Here is a 20,737-nt window from a genome sequence, read left to right on the forward strand (position 1 = left end):
GCTACCTGGTGTGTTTGGTCGATTACATACTGACTATTTCTGGGCAGGAAGTGGTAATACTGTCCAGGGAAGGGAACTTAGTGGCTAGAAGACTGGCTAAGGGGAAGCTTTTCAAGTTACACTCTAGAAATGTACAACCAATTTAAAAAATGCCCCACTCTACTAAACCCAAGTCAGTGTGGGCATCATGTGCAAACTCCCGTCCCAGAGCACTAAAACAACAGGGCAAAGGAGGACAGTAACGGAGTCCCCTGGCTGTATTCCCATCTCCCAGCGTGACCCTGAGGCTCATCCCTACAGATGACAAGGGGCCCTGTGGCTGGCCCAGTGAAATAGTGACCACACTGATCCTGTGAAATCTTCAACATCAAGACACTCCTCCCGGGGACTCTGAATGAGGCCTCGTCTGCTACTGTGGGGAGTAAGTCTAGACCCTTACCAGCCTGCGAGTCAGCCACAGAAAGCTTCGAGAGCAGCAAGGCTGCAGCGACCCCTTCGGTGACGGTGGGAACCTGAGTGCTTTGGGAGGCTGCCTTCTCCACCGTCTGGATGAGCAAAGGCAGCAAGTCCAGGGCCTGCAATAGTGTATCACCTACGGAGAGAGGACAGGCACCTTACAAAAAACACTTTGTCAAGGGTGACAAGATTACTCAAGAAAGGCGTTATCCACTCAGGTCCAAACTGGCTGACTAAAACACTGCAGTTACCTTGTGAAGTAGGGGAACTAGAACCAAACTCTACAACCATAATGTTACAGCTAGAAGGATCCTTACAAATCCAACAGTCCAGCTATTAATTTGATCAGCAAGGAAACACGAAGAGAGATTAAGTAAGATGCCCAAGGCCACAGAGCCGGTTCAGGGAGAGCCAGGGCCACTGCAAACCTACCAATTTTTTTCTGGGGCTCTTCCCCAATACCAGACAAGCTCCCAACCCAAATTCTAAAACCAGAACCAATACGCTGACCTATGAACTAAACCCACTTAATAAAAAATTAAATAAACAAATAAAGCAGACATCTGTTAAAACTATAGCTAAACCAATGTTTTCTTAACTACTAAACATATTTGGAAGATGTCATGGATTTGAATCCAAAAAAAATGTTTAAAGGCTTATTTTATATCACGTGTATTTCGAAAGCATCAAGGAGAACCAGCTCAAGCTGAAGAGACTAGTTTAAACCCAGTCTCTGCCGTCTAGAACTCAGTCTAAAACCAAGACTGATCAGTGTAACAGAAGTGCAAACTGACAAGAGTAGGGCACTATAGAGAAGGGACACCCTTCTGTGGAATGGGCAGCTCTGGAATCTCCTAGATATTTCTTTAAACACAGTTCATCAAAAGTGTAAACTTTTTTAAAGGAAGTACAAGCCTATCTCAGAGGTGGTGATTTTTACCTTGGAGATCAAGTTCCTATGCAGATTGGAACGTTTCCTCTAGCTTTTCTTAGGAAAGAGGTGGAGGCTCACGCCCAAGTGACAGGTTTGTCAGCACCGAAGAAAGGGCAGTGGTTGGTTTTTAGTAAGTCCCACGTAACAGTTCTATGAAGCTGGACTTTTTGAATCAGGCCTCTCACAATCCCTTCCCCATGACTCCAGATAATACAGTGACAGGTTCTAGTCCCAGGCCCTCTCTGAATAAAGCTTTGTAACTTGAAGGTCTGATAAAGGGGAGAAGCCAGAATCTGTTGTGAAGATTGGGCACCAATTCCAGGCTTTGTGGATGACTAGGCCTGATGCTCCCAGAGGCTCAAAAAGAAGTGATGCCGAGTAAGCTGGACCACAAGGGAAAGCCTGGAATGGTGAGGATGCCCAGAAGACTCAGTCACCCCTGCAGGGGAGGCATCTCACCTCGGAAGCAGGCCAACATGCACTGTAGGTAGGCATGCCTCACTGCAGAGGTGGAGGTCTTAAGGCTGAAGGCTTTCTTGAACCATTCAGTGAGCTTCTTGGGCACTTCCGTGGTGAACCGGTTACACCAGAGAGCCAGGACAGAGACTGCATGCACCAAGGTGCCTTCGTGAACTAGGGCAAGAAGCAGAAGTCCGGTCAGTTCAGCGTCCTAGGCCCACATCCAATCGTTGCCAGCAGCGCCCCAAAGCAAGTAGGAGTACAACAGGGGGGAAGCAGTAATGCTTCGGGGGAGGTCTGCCTTGAGAAGGGGTTCGTGACAGCTCTGAAGGTGAAAACCAGAGTCAGAGCGGGTCCAGACTGCATCCTCCCCAAGCCGCACAGTTACCTTCTTGCTGGAGGAACGGGATGAACATCTCAGCCACAGTCCCATTCAGGACTTGACTAGAAGGCCCAGACACCACGTGATGACTGACACTCCCGATCCCTGGAAGGCAGGGGATTTCCTGCTCAGCACAAAACCACAAACGCGAGATTCTTCTTGCCGCTGCCCGCCTCCCTAGCAGCCATGCCTCTCCCCTGCTCACCACTGCCCTTTCGTCAATCCTCCCTCCAGATGATCCTGCCTTTTACAGACGCCAGGCCTCCCGCTAGACTCAAACAAGTCCCACCTGCCACACAGGCAGGCAGCAGAGTCCTGGGAGCCAGGCTGGGATGTCCATGACTGTCAGAGGAGTCAAGATCCAATGAAGGACCTGCCTTACCCACCAGTCACGGTACACCTCATCTACTACTACACTTAGCACTACCCCAGAAGAGATTCTGTACCTGAGAGGACGCTTATCTTCTGGGCTACAATAGTCAGTTTTCCTTCCGAGCCTGAGAGGAGAGACAGCAAAGATTCAAAATTCACATCTGCCACATTTCCCAAGGGGGTGATTAATGTGGTCATGTGTGTGACACCAAGATACAGTTTGATTCCAGAAGCAGGCTTTGTATTGTAAAGCTGCCTTAAAAATAACATTCCCTAGGTTTTTTTTTTCTGACTAAAACAGTTACTACTGTTTTATATGTTCTCACAGAAACCCTGAGAAACAAAAAAAATACAGAAAAGCTAAGATACATGCTACTACATTTAAAAATCACCCACATGCCCACTACCCAAAGATACTATGAACATTTTGATGTGTTTCCCTCTAGTTTTTCCCTTTATGCATACAATAATGTCTACACTTAAATAAAAAAAAAACAACTGCGATCACCCCTGGCTACACCACCCTGTGCATGCTAACGTTCACGTCACATGTTCACATTCTACTGCGAGTGTTCTCCTGGCCACATGGCCTTGACACAAGCAGACTGGAGCCCGAAGTCCCAGGCAGGTCCCGGCACCCACACCTCAGCCACGCCCCCGGCCAGAAAGGCTTGCTCACCACCAAGGATTGCAAACAGGTGCCTGGTCAAGGCTTCCGTCGCCGAAGAGTCGCTGCACTGGCGGGCCAGGTTCCGCAGTGCCAGCACAGCTTCGTCCATCAGGCGGGGGCTGTTGGACTTCAGCTGACCTGGACAAAAGGAGCTGCAGCTCAGAAGCCACCAAGAGCTAAGCATCCGGGCTTTCAGCTCTGTCTTTGCCAAGTTCCCAACTCTCCCATCCGAGCTAGGTGTTCTCCTTTTATAAAGGATCTCAAGAAACTATGGAAGTGTAGTTTCTTTCTAAACGGAGCTGTCCTCTGCCCTTTCCCCTAAAATAACTGGGGGGCGCCTGGGTGGCTCAGTTGATTGAGCGACTGCCTTCGGCTCAGGTCATGATCCTGGAGTCCCAGGATCGAGTCCCGCGTCGGGCTCCCTGCTGAGCAGGGAGTCTGCTTCTCCCTCTGAACCTCTTCCCTCTCATGCTCTCTCTCTCTCATTCTCTCTCTCTCAAATAAATAAATAAAATCTTTTAAAAAATAAATAAAATAAAATAATTGGGAAAATACAACCAAAACCCAAGGTGCCATTCTAGGGGCCGGAGAGGGGTCATGATACTTACTAGCCAGTCCTTTCATGATGTCTAGGGCATACTGGCTGAGATCGAGAGTCACTGATGCCAGCAGACTGGAGATAGCTAAGGGGGACAGAAAGTACACAGCAAGTCTGTCTCAGGTATAAATGCCCATTTCTGCCCTACTCCCCAGCAAATGCCATCAGGTCTGCGGTCCAGCCACACAGAACCCTTCATCTTCATACGGTCAAATGAGTAGTCACACCTTTGTCCCTGGTTGCATGTGCCACCTCCACACCAAGTTCAAACTGTCTAGAGCAGAGGTTCTTAACCTGAATGATTTCCAGGTTCTTGGACCTCTAAAATTGTTTGCGGTATTCTAAGCAGATATACTTTTGTGCATCGTTTTAGCAAAAGGACCCATGACTTTCAACATATTCTCAAAAGGGTCCCTGATCTCTTCCCCAAGGTCCCAATGAGGTAAACGGTGAATACATACTTCACCCCACCCCCACCAAGTATCAGAGATGCAGCTCATCAGGCAACCCACCTCCCTCCCACCATCCTGTCTGGCGGTGACCTACTTTCGATAACATTCTCTGGACTCCTAAGTAAGGACTTCTGTATGGTGGGCAGTATCAGATCCTTAAATTCCGAGTGGGACATGTATCGGAGCAGAGGGGCACAGTTATCCTACAAAGAGAAAGGAGTCAGGCACCCAGACCTCAGGGGAACAAATGAAGAATAAAGGACAGCTCTGAATCAGAATTTTAAATTGGATTTAGCTTGTCCAGCTAAAGTCCACCTCTCACTCACCAACAGATACTTCTGAGGCTTTACTTTGCTCATCAGGATGTTCTTCATATAAAAATCCAGCAGGGCACTCTAGACAATACAAAGACTATTTAGACCAACATTCTGAGTATCTCGTCACTGGCCTAAAGGATCCCTTTTGTGGGAGTGCCTCTAAAAATTATGAATCAGTAAAAATAAAATATACACATACATATATACACAAACAAATAAAATACAAATAATCACTGCCCAAATTTCAGTGTCATGCACAGAGGACCCACCAATCATGCCACTGATCACTTTAAAACCTTCTACAGCTTTCCAGAGCTGCTGGGATTCAGTCCAAAGTCCCTGGCCTGGCTCAAGGCAGGCCGCCTCTCACAGCTCTCTGGCCCCATGCGCCTCCCCTGCTGGCTTCTCACGGGCTGCTTTCTCTGCCCCAAATACCCCTCCTCACATCCTCACCTTTTAAGTTCCTTCATTAGAGCTGTACCCCCTGACCCATGGCCTCCGTCAGGTCCCCCGCTACAGAGTATTACCGCTTCCTGCCCTTTCCTTTGTAGCTCTTATCACAGATATAATTAGATGACTCTCTGTCTGATGGCAGACTCCTCAGACGCAGCTCCCCTGGCTCACTGCTGCAGCACTATGCGTGGCATAGTGCTTGGCACACGGCAGTTGCTCACGTGTGGGAGAGTAAATCACTGCATGAACAAGCAAATAATCATCCCAGTAATTGCCAGGTTCTCCCCAAGCCAGAGCTGTAGGGCAAACTTTCCAGCTCCTCAAACTTCATCTATCGTGGAGAAAGGTCAGGGCCCCATATGAGAAAACCAACAAGCTGCAGATAAGGCCAGGAGCTGGGGCCCCCAGGGCGAAACAAGCTCCCCGCCTCCTCGCCTCCAGCAAGTCCACCTGCCTTGTGCCGGGTGACCACGTCCATCTCCTTGTGGCTCGTGCAGAACTGCACCAGCAGCCCCAGCATGCCTGCATAGTTCTGGTTGGGTTCTAGGCTGAGAATGGCTGCCAAGTACTGTTCCACCAGCCCAGGGTTCTGAAGGGGAAAGTATAAGGCAGGTGTGTCACATGGCAGCGGGAGAGACACAAGAGCAGTGATGCCCACCGCCCCCTGTGCCCCCCGGCACCTCTCTCCACAGCTTGCTGAGCTTCTTCACAGCACCGTCCACCGCGTGCCGGTGGGAGCCGCCCAGCACCTCCAGCAGCAGCAGGCACTGCACCTCCACCTGTCGGGACCAGGGGAGGCTCGGGTCAGGACACGAAATGGCAGTGCAGGGGCCGTGGCCCTCACAGCCGGCCCAAGACCTTCATCGGGCCCACTCGACTCCAGCCAGATCCTCTTCCCTCCTCACCCCCGACACTTGGCCCTGTCCCAGAATTACATCTGTTCACTCAAGCACTTCATTAATAAACATCAGCTGGGCACGTGTGAGTCAGACAGTGAAAACACATGGACAAAGAGACGAATGTGGGCCCTGCCTTCATGCACCTTACAGTTTAGAGGGAGAAAAAGATACTACAAAAGAAACACACAGATGAATATGTAATTCCAGTGAGGTAAGGGCCATGCAGGGAAAGGATAAGCATCCTGTTTCATACCTGCCTTGACTTTTCCTTCATTAATTCCACAAATACTTGCTGAATACTGACTAAATGGCAGGCACTACACTAGGCACTTTAGTTATGAAGTGAAGACCGACTAGACGATCCGGCCAGTGTGGAGCTCCCTGTCCGACCCGGAGTGAAACACATCATGGGTGCTCAAGAGAAAAATCTCAGACACTTTATACGCCACAAACACCCAAAGTCACTGGGGAGCAGTGTGAATGGCCACCCTGAGAAAAAGGGGTGCTTAAGAAGTCTGCTGCACTCCGTTTGCATGTGTACAAAATGACAGATGAACAAGGTTATCCACTGCAGCATTTTTTTTACAGTAAAAGGTTGTAAACAACATAAATGGCTATCAACAGGGGACTAGTTATATATACTGCAGGACATCCACTCAGAGAATCAGTAAACAGTCATCAAGAACGAGAAACTCCTGGGGCGCCTGGGTGGCTCAGTCATTAAGCGTCTGCCTTCAGCTCAGGTCATGATCCCAGGGTTCTGGGATCGAGCCCCACATTGGGCTCCCTGCTCCACGGGAAGCCTGCTTCTCCCTCTCCCACTCCCCCTGCTTGTGTTCCCTCTCTCGCTGTGTCTCTCTCTGTCAAATAAATAAATAAAAATCTTAAAAAAAAAAAAAAGAGAAACTCTTTATGCACTACTCAAACAAATTCTAAATCTGGTTAAAGAAAAAGGCGGGTGGCACCTGGGTGGTTCAGTTGGTTAAGTGTCCGACTCTTGACTGCAGCTCAAGTTATGATCTCAGGGTCGAGATCAAGCCCTGCATCAGGCTCTGCACTTAGCGCGGAGTCTGCTTGTCCCTCTCCCGTCCCCTCTGTCCCTGCTTGCGCTATCTCACTTCATTAAGAAAAAAAACCAAGGTAAAAGAAAAAAGTATTTTCGGTACACTGGTGTTTGTATAAAAAACCCTGTTCAGTTGTATATACAGAGGATATATCTACACACATAGGGAATTAGTAATAGAGGAACCTAGATGGCTAGGGAGGGAAACTGGTTATAGGTTTCTATGCTTGCTGAAACCACATTCAGAACTATATTGTTGTTCCCTCTTCCTAGAATGTTCTAACCCCTGATCTGGGCACAGTTTGTTCTTTCATATCCTTCAGGTCTCTGTTCAAACGATGCCTCCTCTGAGGCCTCCTCCCACGGTCACCCTGTACTGCACTCTCTCCACCCTCCTACCTGCCTTTCTGCTGTATGACCTTCATCTTACCACTTATTAGCAGACCTCTGTGGTGTCTACCTTCACCACAAGAGTGTAAGCTCCGGAGGCTCCTGGGTGGTGCAGTCGGTTAAGCACCCAACTCTTGGTTTCACCTCAGGTCGTGATCTTAGGGTCTTGAGATCAAGTCCCACATTGGGCTCCATGCTCGGCGTGGAATCTACTTGTCCCCTTCCCTCCCCCTCTGCCCCTCCGCACATGCATGCACACGCACGCTCTCTTTCAGATAAATAAATAAATCTTTAAAAAAAGCTCTTGGGAGCCTGGGTGGCTCAGTCATTAAATGTCTGCCTTCAGCTCAGGTCATGATCCCAGGGTCCTGGGATCAAGTCCCACATCGGGCTCTCTGCTCAGCAAGGAGCCTGTTTCTCTTTCCCCCTCTGTCTGCTGCTTCCCCTGCTTGTGCTCTGTCTAATGAATAAATAAAATCTTTAAAAAATAAAAAAAATTTTAAAAAGCTCTTAAAAAAGAGGTATAAGCTCTAAGAGGCAAGGTCCTCTTTCTTGTTCCCAACTTCTGCCCCAGCTCCCAGAACAGTGCCCAGCACGTAGAGGCCCTCAACAGACACTTGAGCAACTGAATGCATTCTGACCCACGTGTACAGTCGACATTGGCAACAAGTAAAGGAAAAACCTAGATTCGAGACACAGGAAAAACAAACATGTTCTCACATTCCTGATGTGTTCTGTCCTATAAACACAACACTCTAGAGATGACCCATGCCACTCCCTAACCCACAAGCATGCTTACTTACCTCGGATAATGGCTGTAAGAGATCAGTGGAGATAAGCCAATGAGGGAGGCATGATAAAGCATCTTATAAAGAGGCCTTGATAGCAATGAAACCCACAGTCTGAAGGGGGTCCAATTCCACTATCCATTACCTGCCAGGTTTCAGTGTCCTTATCCTCCAGTCAATCACTGATGGCCACTCCATGGTCATCCCCAGGAGGCATGCTGGGGAAGATTCCAGGGACAGGGCCATCACTGTGTCTTACTAGCAGGCTGCTTCAGGAGAGGAGCCACAGTTTTCTAGTGCCACTCCTCATTTAGCTGCACAGCCCTCTGTCTCCACAGCCCTCTCATACCTCGTCTTGAGCCCCTCTTCACGACAACTTGTGGAGCTGGACGGGGTAGGTGGCACTTTTTCCCATTTTGCAGAAACGGGCAACAGGCTCAGAAGTTATGTACACAGCCAAATATCACAGCCGAGAATCAGAGCCACACCTCAGGCTCCTTTTCAATGAACTGTTAAGACCATTCCTCTTGCCCTCCAATAAGCATATCTAGATATTCAAAAGAACCTCTCAATCTGGCCTACTGGGCCATCTCTAGTTAGCAGACATGTTGAAAGGCAAGGCAGGGAACGTGTAAGAAGCAGGCACAGAATGGGAGGAGAGAATTAAAGGATCAAAAACATGGCAAGAATTCCGTCCCATTAGCCAGTTCAACACTAAAATCCACACACAGGGAAAGGAATCATTAGCTGGAAAAAAAACAAAATGATTTACATTGCAATTTCTGATTTACTTGCTCTCTCACTGTCTTCCCCGCTCTAGCCTGTCAAGTCTTCCATGTATGCCATGAAGGCAGGAATTGCCTTTCTCTTGCTCATCAGTGTACTCCCAGAGCCTAGCACCATGCCTGACAGAGAAGCTCAAACACATGTCATAAAGAGATGGATGTTACTGGGTTGGGCTCATGCCCATCCACCAGTCACCCAGCACTGAGAAGAGCACTTGCCAGAGAAGGTGCTTAAACATGTCCCAACTCTGTGCAGAGAGCTGCCCATCACTATTCCAAAGACCCAGGGAACTTACCAGTTTGTTCCAGATGTCTCCTTGCCGCTTGGCTCTCGAGGGAAAGACAATGCGCACCAGTAAGCAGGTCCAGGACAGGGCCAGCAGGGCGGCAGAGCCGCTACTCTTACTGTGGGGGGGGGAGGGCACAGGATAAGTGCAGGGCAGCAGCCTCCATCTTGAGGACAAATGCTCAACGCAAGGCCCCACCCTTGACCCACAACTGGGCAGAACTTGAACCTGGTTCCTCATAAGTCATCTGTAACCACTTAGGACAAGGAATGCAGGCCTTGTCAGCCAAATTCCCACCTCTCAGCACTCACAACCATAGAAGCAAAAAGATGGTTTCCCCTCTTCAGTGTCCGGTGGCCATTTGGTTTCCCCTCAAAATGGCCTTGCTTCCACCGGTTTCCCAACCCTGCTCCTCAGGAAAGTGGTCTGCCCACTGAGCCTGACATCCTGGCTCCTCCCTCCATTGCAGCAGGCTGACTGCTGGCGCCACTCAGAGTTTCAGAGAGGAAAGAGAGACATGCTCACACCTGCTCAGTGCGGCTCATCTGCACCAGCTTCTTCCGGATAGGACTCCACCAAACCCCGGTAGGCCGTACCTTTCTCTCTTACCTGGGGACACCAGCTTTGGAGCCAATGCCTGAAGACTGCAGAGAGTGCAGAAGGTTCTTAGCAGTGGCTTCTGGCTGGGCCTCAGCCAACTGCTGGATGGCTGCCTGTAAGGCCCTGCGGGAGGCTGCATCTCTAAGGGGAGGAATGAAGGGGAAAGGTGATCACTGGGGGTGGGGAAAGGTGGCTCAGGCGAAGCACTGGTCTTTCTCTGGAAAAGTGGATTGTACTGGATTCCAGTGGATCACAGATGATGGGATTAGGAAATAAGCAGAGAAATCTACCTCCTCCTGGAATTCTAGAAGCAGCTACTAAGGGCAAATGAGCCATCAAGGCTGTGACAGGGCAACACTGACATCTATGGAACACTTACTACGGGCCTCAAAGTGGGCCAAGTGCCACTCGTGCCGTGGCAGGCACTGTTCCAGGAGCTCTACACTTACTAACCATCATCTCTGAGGTAGATAATAGCACCATCCCCACTCAGCAGACAGGGAAAAGAGGCACAGGGAGGTAAAGTAACTCGGCCAGGATCCAACAGCTAGGACGGGACACAGCTCCGAAGCCTGGGCTCTAACTGCCCTCCCATACCACCTCTCTGAGCAAAGGGCTGGAGGTACAGGGCCTTCCACTGGCACTCACCTGTACCGGTGCAGAGTCAAGCAGAATAATTTGCAGAGCCCTTTCACTGCTCCCTCTGGCAGATCTGAAACCAAAGATCACACAAAGATTAGTCAATAAAAACTACTTCGTGAGCACCTGCTTGAGCCAGGCATTCTGCCAGACATGATCTCTACCCATCAGACTCTTCCTGTAGGTTAGAAATGGAATTCCCTGGAGGAAAAATCCGCAGCAAAATCGGACTCCAGGAAAACAGCTGGTCCAGAAAGGCTCTCAGGTAAACCTGTGTTAAATGAGCACAGCTAAGGAGATGTGGTGGCCTCAAAATCTAACATGCTGACTGCCAAGTGGCACTTCTGGGGTGCCGGGACGATTCTGCTTCTGAGCCCAGGGTGCTGGTTACACAGGTGTGTCTAATCTGTGAAGATTCAGTGGCCTGCTTGCTTATGGTACGTGAACTCTGTCTCTTCTAACAAATGGTTTTTTAAAATAGGACAAAACTGGGGCGCCTGGATGGCTCAGTTGGTTAAGCGGCTGCCTTTGGCTCAGGTCACGATCCCAGGACCCTGGGATCGAGTCCCGCATCGGGCCCCCTGCTCAGCAGGAAGCCTGCTTCTCCCTCTGCCTGCCGCTCCCCCTGCTTGTGCTCTCTAACAAATAAATAACGCCTTTTTAAAAAATAAATAATAAAGGGGCGCCTGGGTGGCTCAGTTGGTTAAGCGACTGCCTTCGGCTCAGGTCATGATCCCAGGGTCCTGGGATCGAGCCCCGCATCGGGCTCCCTGCTCAGCGGGGAGGCTGCTTCTCCCTCTCCCATTCCCCCTGCTTGTGTTCCCTCTCTCTCTATCTCTCTCTCCTCTGTCAATTAAATAAATAAAATCTTTAAAAAATAAATAAATAAATAAATAATAAAAACAGGACAAAATTAATGTACTCTGAGGGATCAGAGAAGGGCAAGAGCACCTCTAACTGGAGGGGCTTCCGAAGGTTCTAAGGACACATAAGCTTGGCCTAATAGATTCAAAAGCTATGGAAAAATGGAAAGAGAGACAAGTACACGCTGAGTAGTGTTAACTGCAGGAGCCCAAGTGCAGGGGCGAGAATGCATAATGCCCAACAGGACACATGAGGAAGAAGAAGAGGAGAACTTAATTAGCACTCACAAACAGCCAGGCCCTGCTCTAAGCACTGACACACGGTTCCTCATTTAATCCCTGTAAAGTGGGTATGTAACTGAGGCCCCTTTAAGATGAAGAAACAGAAGCCCAAGAAACCGAGCAGGCCAGCCACGTGAAAGAGAAACTCCGGTTGTAACAACAGGGGTCAATAATGGGAAACCACCCCGTGGCCAGTTCTGCCCACCAGACTGAAGTATGCAGACGAAAGGGAAAGGGTGTGAGTGGGGGAATGTAAGCCGCAGTGTAGGGCAAAGTGCATCCCATGGGAGGCACTGAGAGCCAAGGGCTCGCACAGCGCCTCACACCTCAGGTACCCCAATGATGGGGACAAATGAAGGAGGGGCAGGGACTTCGTCCCTCCCAGGGCCCTGAACACTTGTATTGGTCCCCTGGACTTGGGGCTATTTCAGTGACCAAGGAAAAGAGTGACTGGGGCCAGAAACAGGTCGTGGCTGAAAGCTAACACACACTCGGTGCTCACCAGAGCCAGGTACAGTGTTAAGCACCAACCATACATGTTCTCATTTACTCCTCACACTAACCCTCTGAGGGAGACACTATTGCTATCTCCATGCTCAAAGCAAGGAGACAGGCTCAGACGAGTTAAGTAACTTAAACCAAGTCACACAGCCTGAAAGTGGCAGGGCCATGGCTAGAACACAGAGCCTGTCTGACCCAAGCCGAGCCCTTCATCAGTGACTGCTATGCTAGAGACTGGTGACTAGAAAGAGCAGGCACAATAAACACTCCACCAGTGAGCTTCAGGGTTCAAGTACACGCAGGCAGGACTGAGGAAAGCATCAGAGGCACCTCAGGGCCCCATGAGATGACCCATGCTGACCGTCTGTATCCAAGGCTTAGGCAGCTTTGAGAAAGTCTTCAACTCCCAGCCCGGCAGAAAATACCTCTCCCCATCTTTGGTTACCTCACTTCGTTATCTACTACCCTAACAAAGGAGACGCCAGAATGATTGTTGCTACCCAATGGCTCCTCCTTAGACTTGGAAAATTAGAAAATCAAGAGTTAAGTTTTTTGTTTTTGTTTTTTTTTAAGATTTTATTTATTTACTTGAGAGAGAGAGAGAGCAGAGGGAGGGGGAGAAGCAGACTCCCCATTGAGCAGGGAGCCTAATGTGGGGCTGGATCCCAGGACCCTGGGATCACGACCTGAGCCAAAGGCAGACATTTAACCGACTAAGCCCAGGTGCCCCAAGAACTAAAGATTTCATACGGAGTGGTTAACTTCCCACCATCAATTTGCACATCAAGGATGACTAAACATCTCACAAATATTATTCACCCTGAGTGGCAGAACTTCAGGGTGGCTGAGGAGTAAAATCACTCTGAAAAGGTCTTGAGTAATTCATAAACTTCACTTATACATGTCAAATGCCTTCCTCCATAAAATGGGAAAAGTGTAGTATTCAGCAGTTACGTTGCAGTTCGAAAGGTGTGTCCAGCTAGTACCTTGTCACATGGCAGCCTTTTCTAACTACAACCCTGTGATGAAAAGTGACCAGAGAGACTTCTGAAGGTGCCATAAAACCCAAACATTAAAGTGTTAACACAGAGGAAAATCTCTTAGAAGCTGACAAACAGGAATGTACTAAATTTACACACAACTTTAAAAGGCTTGGGTATGTAACCAGGCGGCAGTGGATCAGAAGCAGCAAATGAGCACTTGGGTCAAGCAGGCTCTTTACTCACAAGAAGTGAAAGCTGAGGGAAAGGGAGACCCAACTCTACATAGCCATGATCCTCAGACTTCAGCAAATGCAGGAGTCACCTAGAGGGCTTGTTGAAACACAGATGCTGGGCTCGGCCCCCATGGTTTCTGAATCTCAGTTTCTGGGATGGAGCTGAGAATCTGTATCTCAAACAAGTTCTGACATGATGCTGATGCTGCTGGTCCAGGGACCACGCTTTGAGAACCAATGCTATACAGTAAAAACACACCAAAAGGTAACTCAAAAGTTAATTAGTTTTTATTGGATGAAAGCAAACTAGTCCAAGGGGTGTCTGGGTGGCTCAACTGGTTAAGTGTCTGCCTTTGGCTCAGGTCATGATCCTAGAGTTCTGGAATCGAGCCCCATGTCGGGCTCCTGCTCAGCAGGGGAGTCTGCTTTTCCCTCTCCCTCTGCCTACGTGCTCTCTCTCTCGATCACGCTCTCTCTCAAATAAATAAAATCTTAAAAAAAAAAAAAGAAAAAGAAAAACAAACTAGTCTTTTTTTTTTTTTTAAAGTTCCAGTATAGTTAGCATACAGTGTTATATGAAGGCAAACTAGTCCTACATACCCCAGTGGGTTGTAGGGATAGCTCTCAGTTATGGTACAGAATCAGGGTAACTACATGTGCTCAGCATTTCCCAAAATGTGTTCCCCAGACCCCAAACAGGTTTTCAGCAAAAAAAAAAAAAGAGGTTCAAGGAAAATACTGGATTTAAAGCTTAATAAAGTTAGAACTTTAGAAAGTTAGAACTAAAAAAAGCTTCATAAAGTTAGAACACCTTCCTGGAATATGCTGTGAATCTCCCAGAGGGAAGGAGAAAATATGGTATCTCCCAAACTTAATTGACCTTGGAATCTTTACTGGTCGAAACACCTATTACCATCTTGCTGACTTCCGTGGAACAGACTGAGAAAAATGGTGCCCCAAGTCATAAAGAAAATGGTTTTGCACCTTAAATTACTTAAGCTTATTGGTATCTTTTAAAAATATTTCCAATCAAAATGGTTCAAACTGGAAAAAATCTTTGGTACCTAAATGGATCAACTCTCTGCTAACCCAACTGTTTCAATGCACAGTAGAACAAGCAAATACAGCAAGGGAAGGCAGAAGGTGCCTCGAGGAGAAGAGGCAGCCATGGTTCTAAACAGAAAGCAAACTTTGCTCTGAAATGGAATTGGCTCTCAGCCACACGGATGGAAAATAAATACCTTTTCCGGCAACACATTTCCCCAGTTCACTGAGGATTTCTCTCCGTTCCTTCACACTGGCTGTTGTCACCTTCCCCGCAAAACGCTTTAGTGTCTCGGAAACCTGTGAAGACCAAACCCACAGCAGAAATTTCAGCAAACTACAAAACAATGACTCTGTGTGTGTGTGTGTGTGTGTGTGTGTGTGTGTGTGTGTGTGTGTGTGTGTGTGTGCGTGCGCGCGCGCGTGCACGTGTGCACACTGGGGAAGGGGGTGCAGAATTCAGTGCGGTCCTCTCTGACCCAAGGTTTCTCAACGTCCACACTGCGGACATTTGGGGCTGGGTAATTCTTGCTGTGAGGCCGTCTACCTACGTTGTAGGATTCCAAGTGGCGTTTCTGGCCTCTACACCCTAAATGCCAATAACAACACTCCACTCCTCCTGCCTCAGCTGACAATCCAAACTGTCTCCAGACATTGTGAAATGTCTCCTGGTGGGCAAAATCACCCCCAGGTGACACGTACTACTTTAACCCAGTCAACTACTCAATACACTTTACTTAAGTTTAGACAAAAAGAGGCAAGGCAAAAGTCCAAAATCTCAGGACAGAAAAATACCCTTTCAGAATTATGTAGAATCCAGTGAGGGCCCACTACATGCCCGTGTGTTCCCTCTATTCAGCTCATGTCAGCCTCCCACATGGGCCATGTCCACATCCTGGCAGGTCATTTGAGGAGCAGAAGCACAGTGGCTGAAGGGTGGAAAAGTAAAGAGACTGAATCCCAGCTCTGCCTCTTACCAGCTATGGAAACTGTCAAATTCTGTCATCTCCTTGGATGGCTCAGTCATCCAAGGGTGGCTTGTCAGTTAAGCGTCCGACTCTTGATTTCAGCTCAGGTTATGATCTCAGGGTCCTGGGACTGAGCCCTGTATTAGGGTCTGTGCTCAGTGGGGAGTCTGCTTAAGATTGTCTTTCTCCCTCTGCCCCTCTCCCCTGCAGACTCCCTCTCTAATAAGTAAATCTTTAAAAAAAAAAAAAAATGAAAAATTATGTCATCTCCTTGACCATCAGTTCCCTATCTACACCATGCAGGTAATAGCACCTACCTCGCAGGACAGTTAGAGGCTAAGGGAGAGAGACTGTGTAGAGCATTTACTCTTCTCTCAGCAGAGAATAAGGTCAGCTATTACTGCCAACAAGCCTTTCAGGTAGGCATCAGTATCCCCCCTTTACACGTGATGAAAGAGCAGACTCCCAGAGGGGAAGCCATTGCTCAGACTGGACTTGAGAGCCATAGCACCTGCATTTTTGAAACTAAGCCTGAAAGTGATAGGTCTACAAACCACTGCCAACGAGCCGTTAGCTTTCAACCACCATCCACATTAGCACAGCTGCATCCCCTGCACTTGGTGGGGGGGGTGGGGGGAGTAGTTTGCAAATATTACTGAAAATCTGCTCCTGAGCAATACTCTTCAAGCTACAGAACAGAGAAGTCATGGATACATGAGCACTAGAAGAGGCCATAAGACCCAAGGAATTAACACAATGGTGCCCTCATCTTTTTCTTCTAAGGCTATTTCAGAGATAGGCCTTAGTAGTAAAATAAGATTCAAGGGTGTATAGAGAAACAAAATTATGCTAAGTTTTTCTTATATTTACATCCCTGATATAATTCTACTGGCAATGAGTAAACTCACGCCAAAACTCTATCTTCCACATAAGTGACTGCTTTAATACTGTCTTTTGTTTTTATAGTCATATATGCAGATAATTAAAGCGTCAACGTCATGTCAACTATACTTCAAAAAAAAAAAAAAGTCAAAGCTGAAGAGTTCTGCGAAGTCTGCTAGAAAAACCAGTCTCTTGCCTTCACTCCCCAAGGGCACCCTCTTTCACCAATTCTGGCTGAAGATTTTGGAGTTACCTCCATAATCTCTAAATAACTTGTCCGTGACACTACTACTTGATTTTTCAGTTTTATTGCCTTTTATAGTAGCTCTCTTTCTCCAACCTCACTTCATACCCACCTCTCTTCCCCAACATAATTCGTCAGTTTCATAATATGGGCTAGCTCAGTAGTCAGTGTTTACACTGTATGTAAATGGTAGGCATTCAACCTCCAATTATTTTTTTAAGATTTTATTTACTTCTTTCTAGAGAGAGAGCACGAGAGCGCACGTCCATGTGTACGTGTACCCGGGCAAGCAAAAGGAGGAGCAGACAGAGAATCTCAAGCAGGCTCCTGGCTGAGTGTGGAGCCTGACCCCACAGCCCCAAGATCATGACTACAGCCAAAATCAAGAGTTGGACACCCAAACAAACCACCCAGGAGCCCCATTCAACCTCCATTTAAAGATTTTATTTATTTGTCAGAGAGAGAGAAAGAGGCAGGCAGGCAGAGGAAGATGCAGGCTCCCTGCTGAGCAAGGAGCCTGATGCAGGACTCAATTCCAGGACCCTGGATCATGACCTGAGCCAAAGGCAGAGACGGTTAAGTGACTGAGCCACCCAAGCGTCCCTCAACCTCCATTTAATACACTATGTTTACTATCCTACACAGCTTTATTAACCCTGGGGTTAATAAACGCCCTTTCCCACCTCACCTCAGTTTGCCTTGTTTTATCTGTGCTAATTTGCAGTTCGATCCCAAACTTTTTGCCACTTGTCTAAATCCCAGTATATTTGGGCAGATCAGGTATTCTACTAAATTCCATCTTCCTGAAGAAGTCTCTCCCAGAACTTGATGACCTGCCCCAATTTGGCAGGTGATCCTCTATAGATGGGACACAGTGTATCACCCTGAAAATGTACTCTTTTTTGTGTTTAGATGGAGCACATCCTCCATTTTGTGGAGTCTTTGCAAATCTGAAAATGTTGTAGCTTCACACTTGACTTAGGTTTGTTTAGATACAGAATAGTAGGTTGAAATCATTTTCCCTCAGACTACCGAAGACATTTCTCAATGAGCTCCAGCTTTCAGTGTTGTTACAAAATCCAGTGCCATTCTGATTTTTGATTCTTTGTATGAGACCTGACTTTTCCCCCTGCAAACTTCTAGGATCTTCTCTTTGTGTCCAAGGTTCTAAAATTTCACGCTAATGTGCTTTTTGTGAGTCTATTTTCATCTACTGTGCCAAGCATTTTTGATCTGTAAACACACCCTCCGTTCAGGGCAAGTTTCTTGAATTACTCTGCAGATGATTTCCTTGGATAGTGGGCCTCCTACACCAGTCCTCACAGTGATCCTGTTTTACACCCTCCAGAGAAAAAAGTCCAGGCTTTTACCAAGGTGGAGAAAGACAGCTGGGGATCTGACTGCATGTGAAAAGGGCTTTCAACCAATCCTCCTAATTTAGCCCCTCCCACTCACCCTCACTTCCAGAGGTTAGCTGATACCCCCAGGTCCCATCTGTCAGAGATGCTGCCATGTGAATCAGGTTGCTTCTCAGCTTTCCCAACTGTTGGCTTAGGATTTCTTTTCCTTGGGTCTGCTAAATCCTTGCCATTCATCACTTTCTAGTTTCTAAAAGTTTACTGCTGTTGTGTGCTCCTCATTCTCCCAAACTCTGTGGGGTTACTTTTTTTTAAACCTTTTACTAGTTTTAGTGAGGACTGAGGAGACATCAAAAATAGATGCATGAATACAACCCACTCTCTACCTAGAATTCCAACATAGCTGTCTTTCCAGGATAATATTAAATTCTTGGCTATAGTTTCTCTCACAAAGTTGAAAGAACCTTTTTAGGTTCAAGGCTCTACTTTCTCTTAATCAGAAAATGAATTGAGACCCTGTCAGAAAACTGAAGAAATGCACACCAAGATCTTTCAGAGAAGTCTTTTGTCGGTGTGGCCAGATGCAAACAGCTTTAGAGTTCACAGGTTTCTCTCTAGAGTGGCACTGTCCAAAAGAACCTTGTGATGATGGAGATTGTTCTTCTGCACTGTCCAGTACAGTGGCCGGCAGCCACATGTGGCTATCCACACACTGAAATGTGGCTAGTGCAACCGAAGAACTAAATTTTTCATTTACTTTTAACTAACTTAACTAGCCATTAAATACCTACATGGCCAGTGGCTACCATACCGAACAACACAGCTCTAGAGAGATGTTTCTGCACTTGAGTATGAATGTTAAACATTCGGTATGTGTCCCCTAACCCCTTCCAAAATACCCAACAGACTAAGCTTTTCTTTCCAGGATTCAGTATAACACAACTTGAAACAAATTACCAGCCCCCTACACAGGGAATTCTCAATAGCAACTTCCAAGTGTTCCCTAAGTGCTCACTCTCCGGCCTCAGGGCCTCCCTATCAAAATCAATTAGTCTCCTCTCCCAGGAGATCCAAGTAAGCCAAGCTGTCCCTTGGCCACGGGTTTCTTTTTCCCATATTATTGTCTTTTCACTCTAAAACGCTCATAACTACAAACGAGGCTAAGGTGGAGGAAAAAGTTTTTCCCAAGTCCTTCCCACGCTACAAGGTACTCACAGGTGATAACACTCAAGGGTGATAAGGCTCTTCCAAGGTAGAAGCGGTTCTTTTACTTCCAACCCTGGCCTTAATAACCACCACCAACGTATAAAGTGCCCTACTCTACCTCACCGAATCCTCAACAAGCCTCTACCGTAGGTACTACCGTAGCCCCATTTTATAGACGAAAAGACTGAGACTTGGCGGAGCTAAATAACTTGCCCAGCGTCTCATGGAAATCAACGAGCTAGGGCTGAAACTTGGATCTATATAAATCCAAAGGCTATGCTCTAAGTCCCTGCACATAGTAGGTGCTCGAGAAACGTTTGCTGAACGTAAAGTTTAAGGACGAGTCTGCGCTGGCCGGGGCTCACTGCCGGAAGGCTCGGAGAAATGCAGCAGAGCCTCGTAAAGGTGAACTTCTGCAACTCCAGGGTCAGGGAGGGCTCCGCCGGGTTCCAGCTCCCGAAGCCCAGGCCGGAGCCCCTGACTCCTCCAGCCGGGGGTTGGTCTGCGCCGCGAGGGCCGGGCCGGACCAGGAGCCGCGAGGTGCCGGCCCGAGACGGCCCCGGGGCCGCGCCCTCCGCAGCCACTGCCCCCCCGTGCCCCCAGGCCAGCGGCAAGAACGGTCTGGCTCGACGGCCGCCGTCCACACCCGGTCGCTGGCCGCGTTGGCCCCACGGCCGCCCGCCTCACCTGCGTGTCCGCCGCCATCCTGCCGGCGCTGACTCCGGAACCGCTTCCGGAGCGCTTCCGGGTCACAGCGCGGGCCCACGCGGCAGGGCGAGGCGAGGAGCGCGCCGGGGCCGGGCCTGGCGCCCCCGGGCGGGACGGCGGCCGCTGCAGCCTGGGCGGGGAGGCGGGGAGCGGGATGGAGTTCCTGGGTCGGCGCCAGGAACAGTCGAGGCCTCCTCCCCACGGCCTGCTCCTCAGCCCCCCGGGGCCCTTCTCAGCTTGGCCTCGTGGGAGACGAAGGTCTTTGAGGATTTGTAATTGGGTGAGACCGCCCCGCAGCCTTCGACTCGCTTCGAGTTCGCAGGTCCGGCTCGGGCTCGCCCACGTGGCCTGTGCTGAATGAAGACCACATTCTTTAGAGAAATGAGTTTCTTAAATGGCAGAACTGACTTAGGTAAAAGGGAGACAGCATCTTCCCCTGAGCTTGTAACCAGCGGCGGACAACGTAGGCGTTACAAAACAAGGGGGAGGTCTGGCTGCCCGGGAAGGATTCAGGAGCTGAGAGGGGGCTGCACAGGCATTAAATGTTCCAGACTGGGGATAGGCAAGGCCACAGGGTGGGAGCCCAAGGGCAGTAAAGGGCCTCATGGTTCCTGAGGCATTGTCTTAATTTTCAGTGTGCAGACAGCCAACTCTAGTGTAGAGAAGGGGGTCTGTGCAGCTTAGCTGTTAGCCCTCTCTTAGCAGTGGCCCTCAAAGTGTTAGAAACCTAGTTACAACAAATACCTTTCCATCAGGACCCAGTACAGATTTGTAACCACAAGGAAACACCTACCCTTGCAGCAATCACGTTTTATCTTGGTCACCGCCTACCCACAAGTATCTCTGAGGGACCCAGGCTAGTGGCCAGATGGCCACAGAAATAAGAATTCCAGTATAATAAAAACACAGGGGTGCCAGCTG

The 20,737-nt window shown here is 48.5% G+C and overlaps 1 protein-coding gene across 2 annotated transcripts in view; it reads right to left on the reverse strand.

Annotated features, from left to right (window-relative positions):
* Positions 1-19,853, reverse strand: part of GCN1 (GCN1 activator of EIF2AK4) — a 57,913-nt gene extending 38,060 nt beyond the window's left edge. Inside the window, exons 1-15 of one of the 2 annotated variants that reach the window (XM_027575845.1) lie at positions 19,796-19,853; positions 14,648-14,750; positions 10,554-10,617; positions 9,915-10,046; positions 9,315-9,423; positions 5,774-5,872; positions 5,548-5,682; positions 4,650-4,718; positions 4,418-4,526; positions 3,882-3,956; positions 3,283-3,411; positions 2,678-2,728; positions 2,238-2,336; positions 1,850-2,023; positions 440-592 (exon numbers count right to left, since the gene is read on the reverse strand). In XM_027575845.1, coding sequence (XP_027431646.1) covers positions 440-592; positions 1,850-2,023; positions 2,238-2,336; positions 2,678-2,728; positions 3,283-3,411; positions 3,882-3,956; positions 4,418-4,526; positions 4,650-4,718; positions 5,548-5,682; positions 5,774-5,872; positions 9,315-9,423; positions 9,915-10,046; positions 10,554-10,617; positions 14,648-14,750; positions 19,796-19,813 — 1,519 coding nt within the window. In that variant the 5' untranslated portion in view covers positions 19,814-19,853. The remainder of the gene's footprint in view (positions 1-439; positions 593-1,849; positions 2,024-2,237; positions 2,337-2,677; positions 2,729-3,282; positions 3,412-3,881; positions 3,957-4,417; positions 4,527-4,649; positions 4,719-5,547; positions 5,683-5,773; positions 5,873-9,314; positions 9,424-9,914; positions 10,047-10,553; positions 10,618-14,647; positions 14,751-19,795) is intronic. The other variant, XM_027575844.1, reaches the window with a different exon arrangement.
* Between the last annotated feature and the right edge of the window lie 884 nt (positions 19,854-20,737).

This window comes from Zalophus californianus, chromosome 14 (assembly GCF_009762305.2).
Source record: "Zalophus californianus isolate mZalCal1 chromosome 14, mZalCal1.pri.v2, whole genome shotgun sequence".
Classification (NCBI taxonomy): Eukaryota; Metazoa; Chordata; class Mammalia; order Carnivora; family Otariidae; genus Zalophus; species Zalophus californianus.